This window comes from Phalaenopsis equestris, unplaced genomic scaffold (assembly GCF_001263595.1).
Source record: "Phalaenopsis equestris unplaced genomic scaffold, ASM126359v1 Scaffold000413, whole genome shotgun sequence".
Classification (NCBI taxonomy): domain Eukaryota; kingdom Viridiplantae; phylum Streptophyta; class Magnoliopsida; order Asparagales; family Orchidaceae; genus Phalaenopsis; species Phalaenopsis equestris.
Genome location: NW_018164854.1, coordinates 1,146,780 through 1,160,854, shown reverse-complemented (window position 1 = coordinate 1,160,854; position 14,075 = coordinate 1,146,780). Strand labels below are relative to the sequence as shown.

General features: G+C 37.6%; 1 protein-coding gene across 1 annotated transcript in view; it reads left to right on the top strand.

The window, feature by feature from the left end:
- Nucleotides 1-2,600: 2,600 nt before the first annotated feature.
- Nucleotides 2,601-14,075, top strand: part of LOC110027064 (probable E3 ubiquitin-protein ligase XBOS33) — a 22,470-nt gene continuing 10,995 nt past the window's right edge. The window contains exons 1-8 of the mRNA XM_020728335.1: nucleotides 2,601-2,945; nucleotides 3,045-3,104; nucleotides 3,210-3,281; nucleotides 3,738-3,943; nucleotides 4,037-4,197; nucleotides 4,269-4,327; nucleotides 4,438-4,484; nucleotides 4,803-4,946. Of these exons, the coding sequence (XP_020583994.1) occupies nucleotides 2,769-2,945; nucleotides 3,045-3,104; nucleotides 3,210-3,281; nucleotides 3,738-3,943; nucleotides 4,037-4,197; nucleotides 4,269-4,327; nucleotides 4,438-4,484; nucleotides 4,803-4,946 (926 nt within the window). The 5' untranslated portion in view covers nucleotides 2,601-2,768. The remainder of the gene's footprint in view (nucleotides 2,946-3,044; nucleotides 3,105-3,209; nucleotides 3,282-3,737; nucleotides 3,944-4,036; nucleotides 4,198-4,268; nucleotides 4,328-4,437; nucleotides 4,485-4,802; nucleotides 4,947-14,075) is intronic.

Here is a 14,075-nt window from a genome sequence, read left to right as displayed (position 1 = left end):
ATTATAGCATTATTTTTTATGTGATATTAGAGATTTGAGTACTACATATATAAATTTAATGAAAATTTAGGTGTGAGATATGTAGATATACAAGCTGTGGAGTTTATTTGGATTAAAATTGACACAAATATTTTCCTTATGTTATTGCCCTTGATGGATACAGAAGTAATAAAAAATATGTTATGACGTTGGGTTATGCAATTAACTTATAAGTAATCATGTGATGAAGTCTTTGCCATGGTGTTTTTGTCTTTGATGTACCCCCACTCGCCTGGCTGATTTAATAGTGGACTTTGGGCATATTATTTGGTCTTTTAAATTTTTTTTTCCTTTTTTTTTTTTAAATTCTGACACCTTTTGAAAACCCATTAGCATTTTTAATCTCTTGCATGATATAATCATAACAGTTCTAGATTAATGAATTATCTTTTCAGTGTTATATAAGGATTCAATACACGTTCATATAAAAAAGAAAATGAGTAAAGATAAAAAAATTGTACGTGAAATATATGGAAAGGGAAAAAATTACGGGGTCTAGCCCACTTGAAGAGATGCATTATGACTTGATGATTACAGTTACAACCTCTTGTCTCACAATCGGGAAAAAGTTACACAATCTCTTGAATTGCAACATCGGTGTGTGGTTGAGCTTATCGTAAGAAGTGGGCGGCGACCGGTGGTAATAAATGACGATTGACGAGTGGCGGTCGGCGGTGGTTGGTTGTATTAATCTTGTCCAAAAGTTTGACCTTTCAAAGGAGCTCCAAAAGTTTCCAAATGTGGTATAATGGCTTGATGATCTAAGCTTGATTTGATTCGGATTGGACCAAGTTAAGTATCATTGGTTATGTCACATCAAACCAATCAATTTAATTGTAATTTTGCTTAAATTGTAGCTATGGATGACTTTTAGTCAAGTTTTAAAAATCATCCTGAGATTTTCTATCATGCCTTAAGATTTGTGTCAAAAGTTGAAAATATGTTGATGGTGTATCACATATTGTATACACCAAAATTGCCAGCACGAATCTCAGAGGGATCGAGCGACTGAGGATGGTGACCAGGCAATTGAGGTCTCGAACCTAAGAGCATGATCTGAACTAGCCCATTTAACGACCGACGTCTCAGTTGAGTCGGCCGACGTATGATGTCGATAGATCCAGTCGGCAGACCTTACTTACGATCTCAACTACCTGAGCTTCTTATAAGACTAGCCAGTTAAAACTAGTCAATCGACAATTTTCCTTATTAAATTTTTGATATGATGTCGATAGTCCGTCGACGGGAGCAATCTTCATGCAAATGACCGCCTAGGTCAATCGAACTTAACACGACTACCGATTAATAGTCGTTGTACTTTACTCAAATTGTAAACATAAATCTGATATTAAATTAGCAATTAAAGCGACTACCGTAATTATTCCCTCCTTATCATACTTGTACATTTAGGCCCCTAAAAATAAAGGGTCAAAAGATGAATAAATGAAATTTTTTCCGAATTTTCTATCTGCTCTACTCTCTCCCCTTTTCCTTCCCTCTACTCGAAATCTCGAGGCATGCACTTTTGAAGGACAATTTAGGATCCAACACATGTTAGAAAATGTTATATTAAAATTATATCACTATAATTATGAAATTTATGAATCACAAATTTATTTGAACTGCCAAGAAAGAGAATCCAACTCGTGTCTGTGCTTTATGTTTTTTTAAAACGAACTACAATTTACCTTATTTATGGCATGCCATTTATATTTATATATTATTGAAAAAGTTCATATTAAAATAAAATTTTGAATTTGATACCAATTTTAAATTAAGAATTATAGTTGATGTATCATTATCAAGTTGTTATCATCAAACATAAACTTTTAAGCATTTTAATCAAGAAACATTATGAGTTAAAATTGACGATCTTTTTGGCCCCTATTTTAATAAGTTTATAGTCAAACAGAACGTCTCGACAAAACAAACCTAGCGAGTGATTCAATTTGAATATTGACAAATCTATATCAGATACTTGAAATATTGATGAAGGCTTTGGTGCATTAACTTGATGGCCAAACAATGTAAAAAATTTAACATATTTATATTCAAATTAAGCGTCTTGATAAGAAGAATCCAACAAACCTACCATTGAGGTTCTCGTGAAGCACAAACCATTCTCGACCACCACTAACTACAACTTTGATAGTCCTACCATTGTTACCATAACCTCTAGTAACTATGACTTTTGTACTTAATTACAGTTGTTATAGCCTTTAACTATAACTTTGCTAGTTCTACTGCAATTGTCATAGCCATCAATTACGACTTTTATAATCAACGCCTTCTACAACCAACTATGAGTCTTATTGTTCACACAAATCTATTATAATTGAACTACATCAATTATAGTCTCAATAATCCTTAGTAGTTATATATGTTGGATTATTTTAAATTAATTGTGATTTCAATATCATCTTGTAAGCCCATATTCCTAAACTTTGGTGAATATTTGATCTATATATTCTTGATTATATATTAAATTATTTTTATAGATACATAGATAATAATAATGTTAATAATAAGACATCATAGATAATAAGAATGCGATCCGGGAGAAGAAATAGATCGTGGGTTCGGTGGACCGACCCCTCCGTTTTTTTTCTCCCCGTCGACGTAAGCATGCGGTAAAAGGTTGAGAGAGAAAGGTAGAGAAACCAGAGATAGAGAGGTCCTCTAAGAGGCGGCGCCGCCTTAGAGATTTGCCGGCGGCGGCCGAGTTAACGATGGGAAACTCTCTGGGCTGCTCGGCTTCCGGCGAACGTCTTGTGTCGGCAGCGAGAGATGGTGATCTTATTGAAGCTCGCATGTTGCTGGAGTTCAACCCTTGTCTTGCCAAGTACTCGACCTTCGGGGGCCTCAATTCTCCACTCCATTTCGCCGCCGCAAAGGGCCACAACGATGTTCGATTCTCTTCATCATTGATATTTCCTGCCTCCAATTTTTAGAAATTTATGTAACCCTCTTGGTTTTTTTTTTTTTTTTTTTGGAATTGATTTCAGATAGTTACGCTGTTGCTAGACAATGGGGCAGACGTAAATTCGAGGAATTATTGCGGCCAGGTTCTTGATCTTGATTTGTATATTTAGGTTTTAGTATTCGGTTTGGGTTGATGAGGAATATGGTTTGAATTTTCGTGGATTTTATCTGTTTGATTTTTTGTTTAGACGGCCTTGATGCAAGCTTGCCGGCACGGGCATTGGGAGGTCGTGCAGACGCTGTTGCTCTACCGCTGCAATGTACTTGATCTGCTGCTTCTGTTTTTTTTTTCCTTTTTAGTTTAGTTTTCATTTGGTTGAATGGATATAATTAAAAAGAGGTATGAATTTTAAATTTTATAAAATTTTTAAAACGTTTGAAAAATAATAATTTTATTTTCACTGCAAAATTAGCACATGCTAAACCATTATCTTCATCTTGAAACAACTAAAGGTTCATCCAATAGTCTGATGAAAAAAAAAACAAAAATTAGAACAAAAAATACATGGCTGCCTTTGAGACTGTTTTGAATTCAAAGTTAGTATTATTTTTTGATTACATGCAATCAAACCAAATGGGAGAATCCAGTAGTTCCTCGTTTTAAAAATAATATTTTTTGTATTTCTTTCAATTGAAGGAGTCCTTATTGTATATGTTTGATTCTTTCAAAGTTTTGTTTTTCCAGACTGAGCTTTTGAGAAAATGTATTTAATTAGGTTACTAGAGCGGATTATCTGAGTGGCAGGACGGCACTGCACTTTACAGTGGTGGACGGCCATGTTAGGTGCATAAGGCTTTTGGTTGCTGACTTTGTTCCCAGCGCTCCCTATTCGACGGCAGCTTCTCTTGAGGTTGGAGACAGAGATGGATGTAGCAGGAGCAATAGCCTTGATTCATCTTTGGGACATAGATATGATCAGATGTGTGTTTACTTTGACTTTATTTCTAATCTATTTCTCGTCATTCTAATGAAATTTAAGAAGTTTATTTCTTGAGTTTATGTTGTTTGTTGCAGTGCTCTGGCGAAATTTATTAGCAAGCCAGCTGATGGTGGTATCACTGCTCTCCACATAGCAGCTTTGAATGGCTATGTTGAGTGCGTTCAACTTTTACTTGATCTGCATGCCAATGTTGCCGCTGTTACATTTCATTATGGTTCTTCGATGAATTTGATCGGTATGAGGCTCACGGTTTATGTCAATTTTGTTTTAAAGATGTGATTTTGATTTTATTTCAATGGCGGGCAGGAGCGGGAAGCACTCCTTTGCATTATGCAGCTTGTGGAGGAAATCTTAGATGTTGCCAGGCAAATTTAGTTTCACCATGTCTTTTAATATTGATGTTTGTATTTGTGGTGTGATTTTTCTTTGATTGCTCCTTGTATTTATAGTTTTCTCTTCTTTCTACTTTTTGCAGTTACTTCTGTCTCGAGGTTCTAGCCGATTAACATTGAATTGTAACGGGTATACTTTTACATTCTTTAGCATATTTAGATTCTAAGTTATCGTTAGGGCTGTTTGGTAACAAATTTAAGTGGGATTTAACTTATACTACCAAACAGGAAAAAAGGGCAAATTTTATGTCCTGGATTTAACAAATCTAATTTCTTCTCAATTCCTATCAGTTTTGTCTTACTCCCGGATTTATTAAATCCTGGTGTTGGAAGGACTTGGTAAATCCAGATTTACAAGATTTGCTAAAGCTGTTAACCCGACAACCTCTTAGTGTGTTTGATCTCTTTTTATAAATTCATTCATATCATATTGGCTCTTTCTTTTCAGTTGGATTCCAGTTGATGTTGCCAGGATATGGGGCCATCATGCACTTGAGCATTTACTTGTGCCCAATTCTGATATGAGCATACCAGTTTTTCCGCCATCAAATTATCTCACACTGCCTCTAATGAGCATACTTAATATTGCAAGGTGGCAAGAGTCGTTTATATTATTGCTAGTTAACTACTTCAGTTCTCATTTCACAATAACATTCTGAAAAAATGGTACTCTTTCTATGTATTTCGCATCCAGATCTTGTATTCCTATAGTTATAGTTCACATATTATAATTTCAACTTGTAAATTTTTTTCTTGATTCTACAATATCAAGTATGAAAGCATTTCATATATTTTTTGGCAGAGATTTTCATTTTTTCGAAGTGTAATTTTTGCATGGAGCATATCTCGCATTTCTTGACACAGAGTGATGTGCTTCCATTGACATATCCATGGACTCCACTTGTAGTGTCGTAGGACTACTTTGACACATTGTTTTGTAAATATTTTGAGTTATTTTTTTTATTTACGCTCTTATGCTTGTTCATGAACTTTCCGAAGAAATTAGAAGCTGGTCGAATGTTTCTCGTTGACTCTTTATTGAATTACCTAAAATAATTTATGTATGTGCTTGCTAATAACAAACCACTCCAACAAAGAGATCTCTGTTACTTTTTATGTAATGAATAATTTGGTGCTTCATGGCAGAAGGTTTATCATTTGAAATAACAATTAACCTTGATCTACTTAGTTTTTTTCATGCAACATGGGATTGCTTTAGACCGGCACCTAGAGTGCTTTCTGTCAAACCAAGCCCGCTAATTAATTTGATGACTTAGTTTTTGCTCAAGGCTAAAAGGGTCAATTTAGTCATATGTTAGTTATTATTGTGATACAATTCTTTGTAGATTTCCACTCCAAATTTAGGGTCACTAATAATTTTATTTTTGGAACACTAAACTACTTAACACGAATACATAAAAGATAAGCACCTACAATTCGAGAGGTGGACTATCTCTACCAAATCCTACTATTTGAGAGCTAAGAAGTCTCTCCCAAACCTTAACCCTAAGAATTACAGCCTCAGTCCCATGCATACCCGACCCTAATCTTATTAGGGTCTATTTATGCTAAACAATAATAAATGACAGAAGACTAACTTGCCCTTAGGCGCACTAAAGACAAAATTCCCCTTAGGCTAGGCGTCAGCCTAACTATACTCCCATCCCAAAAATGCACCTTGTTCTCAAGGTGAAAAAAATTGTAGTCGGATCAGGTAGCATGACTCCCAGGTGGCATCATAATCTGAGAAATTTTTTTCATTTAATCAAAAATTTGGAATGACCTATAGGAGTCTGCAATGTTGTCTAGTGCACTACCTTTAGCTGTCTCAGAATCTGCTGATGTCCTGTCTTCAAAATAATCTTGGAGGACACTGCAGTCCCAAACAACATGTCCAATAACTCATCGATCACTGGAATGTAAAATTTTCAGGTACTGTTTCTTGATTCACCACTCGATAATCCACACAAAAACCTCACACAAAGCTGTATGATCTACTCCCATGCACCTTCTTTACTAGTAATGCTAGGCTAGAAAGGAGCTCACACAAAGCTGTATGATATCGACCTCCATCATTACTCCTGAATCGTCTTTTGCTCGAATGACTTCCACCGCCAAGGGCACCAATTCCAAGTCGAAATTCTTTAAAGCGATCTTTTCTAGTCCCGAATTGCACGTCATCCTATTCTGCCAATTGTCATTGTCGCTCAAATCTACTTTTGATTCTTTCATTCAATCTAGTTTGCTTCAGCTCATCCCATCCATTCGGAGGTTGCACCATTCCTTCTAGGTGCTCCTCCCAATCCCCCTGCATAACCTCTTATCCATATTTTGACCCAATTACCTCCATTGAAAGTCTCTAATCCACCCCCAATTGAAACCCTGAGTGGGGACTCTTGATGTGAGATGCTTTCCTCCTTGTGTTCCTTTCGTTCAATCTCGTTCCCTTTTGGTTTAACCAAGGATCTTTCGGTCAACCCTTAGTTAGGTTTTGCAAATTAAACTGCGGTGAGGTTTTGAATTGTATCTCGATAAGTTTCTTGATCGTCTCCTTCAAGCGCTTGAATCGATTTTCAATTGATAAAAACTTTTCATTGATGGTTGCGGACATTTCCTCTCCCGAATTTAAGTTGGCTCACCTTTTACTCTAATTTTTTCTCCAACTGTCATTACTCATGTTGAATTTTATCGCGACTGGCCACTAAATTAGAGTGATTGAGTGACTAACTTTGGATCAAAAATCGCAACTGTATCGCTAAATTCGGTCCCCGCTTGCAACTGGATTGGATTAGTGTATGTACTGCGAGCTCCTTCTCAAATTGATTGCGTCAATACTGCTCAACTGTTGCTGACTAGCTTGATTATGTAGCTGCAATCCCTCTGTTGGCTATGTACACCGCGATCGAAAGATTAGGTCACACTTGTATGCAATCCCGTTGTTGGCCCATATACACAACAATCTTGACGTTGGCATCCCACTTGCTCCAAATCTTGATTGTATCATGATAACAAATTAGATGCTCTGTACGCAATAGTTTCATCTTTTCTTCCCAATTATCCCGATCGTGAATGTCTAGCGCGGTTTGTTATTGCTTTCCCATCGAGTTGGTATTGTGTCACTGTAAGCCATGGCTTCGACTTTGCTTCGCAGTCAGCGCTAATTGCGACAGTATCGCGTCTCGTTGGACACCGTGTTCTTCTTTCTTCCCAGCTAGTGTGAATCGCTATTGTATCGTGAGTTTCTATCACAAAGGTTTGTATCGTCTTTGATCCCGAAAAGTTAACCTATAATATCACCACTTGATACCATTCTTGGCTAATTTTTACTCTGAAATTAGAGTCTATAATAATTTTATTTTTGGAACACCAAACAATTCAACACGAATATCTAAAGTTAAGTACCTACAATTCGAGAGGTACGTGATCCTATTGTTCGAGAGGTAGGAAGTCTCTCCCAAACCCTACCCTAAGACTTATAACCACAATCGCATGCATACCCAACTATAAACCTATTAGGCTCTATTTATGCTAAACAATAATAAATGACCAAAGACGCACAAAGATAAAATTGCTCTTAGGCTAGGCAACGTCGTAACATATTATTTGGTATAAATAAGGCTTAATATAATTAGGGTTCGGGCATATGATTGTTGTTTGGAATCTTAGGAGTTAGGGTTTGGGAGAGACTTGCTCAACACTCAAATTGTAGGCGTATCTTTTATATATTCAGGATTGTATTATTTTGTTTCGGTGTTGGTGTAATAGAATATATTATTTTTGCCTTAATTTATGCGAAAACTTATCTCGTTTCTATCTAATTGGCAGAGGGCCGTACCTAGGAATAATGGCGGTCAAGATAGTCGATGCCTTGAATGAGAAATTGGAGGGAGTGGTGAGCCAAATCAGATTGGGAATGGAGGAATGTTTCTCGTCCGTAGAGAGGCGGTTCTTGTCCATGAAAGAGTGATTCACAGCCTTAAAAGAAATGATGAAGAAGATCGCAGAGCTTAATGCAAACCTTCCATTGCCAGTTGTGGGATCGAGCGATGTTGTCTAGAACGGGCTCAAACTAGAAGGGATTGCACGACATCAGAGTTACACACAGGGGATTGCCATTGCCTTAGGTGGATTTAGGGATGTGGGATTGAGCGACACGGTCCAAGCGGACTTGAATTGTAGCCACTAGAAAGGGATCACTCGACATCAGCAGGCTTGGAACAAGAAAAAATAGTTGGATGGCATGCGATTCGGGTCTGGAGAAGACCGATTGAAGAAAATTGGCCTCCGGGAAGGATCACACAGTATTAGGAAGGATAGAGCGAGCAACAACATGCAGAACAAGACTGTGGCTTGTGATTCGGGGTTGGAGAAGATCTATTTGAAGGATTTCGGCCTGGAACAGGAAAGCACAGTGCGTGGACCCCAGCTTAGGGCTACATCCAACCTTGTCAGGGTCTTTTGTTGTGGCAACCGTGACAACCTTTCATTTGTAAGCTGATTCAAGTGCCTTTTGGTAGAGACAATTTGATTATGGGCGAGCCGAACTTATTGAAGAATGAAAATGAATATGTGCCGAGGAAGGGAACCTAATCACCGCTTCTTGGTTGGAACAAGCTTCGGTCGAGAAAATTAGAGAGACTCGCTCATAAGGAAGCTGAAGATGTTGATATTTAAAGGAGATAATTTCTATGGTTGAGTTTATCGAGTTGAGAGATACTTTATTGTCAATGGGCTGTTAGAGGAAAAAAATTGATGGTGACAACCTTGTGTTTGGAAGGGAAGGCTATAACGTGGTATCAATGGAGAGAACAACGTCAGTAAATCAAAACATGAGAAAAATCTAAGGATCGATGGCTGGAGCATTTAAGAACCACACTAGAAGGGGATTTGCACGAGCAAGTTTTTGTATTGGTCCAAGAAGGGTACATCATGGATAATAGAGAGTTTGAGATGTTATCTAATCGTTTGAGAGAGATATCAAAAGCCGTATTAAAAGGAAACTTCATGAAGGGTTTGAGGCCATAAATTCGAGCAAACTATGAAATTAGTGCAGTTGGTTGAAGATAAAAATACAATGAAATGACCTAATAGGCGCAACAAAAGTGGAGCATCATACCAAAATACTATAACCATGACGATACCAAAAACTCAAACAGTGGGATTCCAGAGGGAGGCTCCATGGGACATGAATAATGGGCCACAATTAGGGGTGACATTCAAATGTCTTGCAGGGACATATTTAGGAGAAACGAGCAAAAGGAGTTTTATTTTTTGTGTAATGAGAAGTTTTTCCAAGGACACCCTGTAATTATAGGATTTTGCAAATTCTCTTAGTGTGTAATGAAGAGGAGGCAGGGGATGATGAAATGGAGGAGATTATTGTGGAGGTGGAACTCTCTCACTTGGATGTGGCATAAGTCATTGAATTCAATGATGGGGTTAACACCGAACAACACGATAAAATTTCGAGGACAGGTCGGACAACAGGACATAAGGATGTGGTAGATAGTGGGGTAACCCACAACTTCATCTCTACTCAAGTAGTGGAGCAATTGAGGTTTTAGATGGTTGACATAGAAAGTTTTGGAGTAAAGATGAGGATGACATGGGTAGAGAAGAGCAGCAGAGTTTGTAAAGAGGTGATTTTAACACTACAGGGTATTCTAATGATTGTGATATTGGGTATGAAATGACTGCAGTCCTTAGGAGAAAATAAGATGACTTGGAAACTCTTGACAATAGAGTTTCAGGAGGGAGGCAAGACAGCGTTGTTTTGTGTTGGCCCTAGTTTGTGCAAGATTTTATTAACACTCAAGACCATGATTAGGACAATTCAAGACATAGGGCTAGGATTCTTGATTAAATTGGATAACATGAAAGAGACATGAAACATAGTTGGTAGAGAATATGACGTCGATCCAATAACTCTTAAACAATTTTGCAGAAACTTTTCAGTTGCCACGCGAATTACGGCCTCTAAGGGAACACAAGTATGTGATAACTAGGGTTGTTAACAAGCCGATTTTGAGCTGAGCTGGGGCCGACTCGAAATTGGTTCGAATGGATTGAGTTTATCTCAAATTCGGCTCATGGCTCGTTTTGTTTGATTTTGAGAGCTCAGCTCAAAATTGAACGAGCTTGATCCGGCTCGAAATCGAAATGAGTTGGATCAAATTTGAGTTATTTGGATCCATTCTAGCTTGATATAAATTGAAACACTTGGATCCATTCTAGCTCGATATAAATTGAAACACTTTGGCTCAAATTGAGTTATTTGGATCTGTTTCAGCTTGAAATCGGCTCGCAACTCTTTAGATTGGATTTTATTTAGTATTATCCATAATTTCTATAAATAAAAACTTATTAGAGTTGATCTCCAGCTAGTTCTAGTCAATCCGTGTATGGTTCAAAATTGGCTCGAAAAAAAATCGATCCAAAGTTTTGACTTAACGGTCGACTCGTTTATTTTGATTTGATCTCAATCCGAGCTAAATTTCGAATCAATCTTTGAGCTAAATTCACAACCCTAGAAATAACCTTGAGAAGAAGGTTTCTCCTGTCAATGTGTGCCCATACCGCTTCCCCTAGTTGTTGAAGGACGAGATAAAGAAATTGATACAAGAGATGTTGGAGGTCGGGATCATACAACCTAGTGTGAGCCTCTTCTTTAGCCCAATCTTGCTAGTGAAGAAGAAGGATGAATGTTAGGATTTATATGTGGATTATCTGGCAGTGACTAAAGAAACATTACCCAAAATTTTTCCCATTGCGATGATTGATAAGCTGTTGGACCAGTTGTTTAGGGTTGAGATATTCTCCAACTCCAAGGTTGACTTAAAGTCAGAATACCATCATATTTGGATACGGCTGAAAAATGCAAGATTGCATTTCAAACTCATGAGGGTCACTATAAATTTTTTATTTTGTCATTCAAGCTCACAAACGCCCTAACTACATTTCAATCACTGATGAACAAGGTGTTTTAGCCTTTTCTCCGGAAGTTTGTCTGGGTGTTCTTTGAGGAAATCCTAGAGTACAACCATTCCTTGGAAGACCACATTGATCATATGAAGGTGTTGTTGGTACTCAGTGAGCACCAGCTCTATGCTAACTTAAAGAAGTGTTTGTTTGCCTAACCGAAAGTGGAGAACTTAGGACGCAGTGTCGGCTGCAGGGGTGTCTATGGATCCATCGAATGTGGCGACTATGTTGGATTGGTCAATACCTAAGACCTTGAAGGGGTTGAAAGGATTTATGGGACTTACAAGATACTATCAAAATTTCATGAAGGATTACAACTTGATCGCACGGCCGTTGGCGGAGGAATTGAAGAAAGATAACTTTCAGTGTGGGGAAGGAGCGACCCAGGCACCCAGACTTTTAAGAAGCTAAAAATGCCATGAAGAGTGTACCAATGCTGACATTACCTAACTTTAACCATGCATTGTAGATGTGGATGCTTCAGGCTATGGGTTAAGCAGTCCTCATGCAATATCAACGAGTCATTGCAAAATGACGACAATAGCTAGACACAAGTTAGTTTATGAGCAAGAGCTTATGACAGTTATGTTGCTATTAAAAAATGACAATCTTATTTGCTCGGGCAACGTTTTATAATACGCACGAATCAGCAAAGCCTTAAATTTATATTAGAATAGTGCATGGTGCCTGAGGAATATCAAGGTGGCTAAGTTACTGGGGTATTACTTTGATATTCAGTATCGCCTGGGATTAGAGAATAAGATCGATGATGCTTTATCACGACGAGTGGATGAACCTCAATTGTTGGCATTGTCAATTCGTTTGATTTTAGATTGGGAGGTTTTGAGGCAAGAAATTGAGACAGGTGAGGAATTGAACAAGATCCGGTCAGTTTTAGTGAATGGCTAGAATAGCTATCTTGGTTATTGAATTACCAACTCTTACTTTACCAGGGATACTGTGTTTCTTCGAAATTCAAGACACATACCAAATTTATTACAAGAATTTCATGACAACTTTATCAAGGGGCACTCAAGTGTGGGCACTCAAGTGTGCTTAAAACATACCAGATGATGGAAACATAATTATATTTGGTGGGAATGACAAAAGATGCATAAAACATGGTCTCAAGGTGTGATGTGTGCTAGCGGCTCAAGTACATGACGCTACTGTCTGGGGTGTTGCTGCAACCTCTAGCATTATCGGAGAATGTGTGGGAGGTGACGATGGATTTCATTGAAGATTTACCTCGGTCAGAAGGATTTACGGTCATCTTGGTGGTGGTGGACCGGTTGAGTGAGTATGCTCACTTTGTTCCTCTATGTCATTCTTACACTGTTGTTTTTGTCGTTGTTGTTTTTACATGAGATTGTTCGTTTGGAGGAGATTCCAGAATTGGTAGTGTCAGATCAAGACAATCTCTTCTTGAGTTTTTTCTAGAGAGAGTTGTTTAGAATGCAAAGGATTGTATTAAAGAAAAGTACAACATTTCACCTGCAGACTGATGGATAGTCTGAAGTTGTTAATCGAAGCATGAAGACCTATTGTGTTGCTTTGTATCTGACACGCCTAAGCAATAGGCTAAATGGCTACCTTGGGTATAATATTGGTATAACACTTCATATCATACATTTCTTAGACCCCTATTTTTAACATCTTGTGTGGTCGTGATCTATCACATTGTTATATTATTGACACAATACTATTTTGGAGTCTCTGATGGATCAATATTTAGAAGAGAGGGACAACATTTTGGTGAAACTGAAGAGATATTTATTAAATGCTAAAAAATTTATGAAGAAACAAGTTGACGAATATCAAAGGGATGTGCAATTTGCAATGGGAGATAGGACATAAGAATAAGAAGCTTTTCCCATTCTATTTTTGGTTTTTATGAGATCACAGAGGGCATTGATGATGTGGCTTATCATTTAAAATTGTTGCCTTTGTCGACACTTTATTTAGTGTTCCACGTATTGCAACTGAGACGTGCTATTGGTGATAATGTGCCCTCTTCTTAACTTACCCTGTCTTGGCTGAGGATATGAAAGCTCCATTGAAGTCATTATAGTTAAAGGGGGTGCATCGGGAATTGACTGGTCAGAAAGAAGTGTTGATTAAATGATATGGGTTGTCAAATTAAGATGCCACGTGGGAGCCATACGACCTAATTCATCGGTAGTTTCCCCTTTTCCATCTTGAGGACAATGTGTCTTATTGAAGGGGAGTAATGTTAGACCGTCACCTACGAAGCTTTCTGCCATACCGAGCACGCCAAATAATTTGAAGAATTATTTTAGGCACAAGGCTAAAAGGGCAATTTAGTCATTTTTTAGTTATTATTGTTTGATATAAATAGGACTTAATAGGATTAGGGTTTGGGTATGTGATTGTTGGCTGGAATCTTAGGAATTGAGGTTTGGGAGAGACTCGCCTATCTCTCGAAATGTATGACTATTTTTTATGTATTTGAGATTATATTGTTTTGTTTTGATATTGGAGGACTATAATATAATATTTATGTCCTAATTTTTGGAGAAACTCGTTTCGTTCTTATCAGATTGCTAGCATTGTATGTGGGTGCATGACTTTTGCAATAAAGAAGCATAGGCTTACTTACTGGAATGTCAAATCCTTCTAACAACATTGAACTGCCTTTCCTAGGACCTGAGAATACAAAGAGCGACATTGCTTTTGTTTTCTGATTATTTATACACGCACACACACACACACACACACA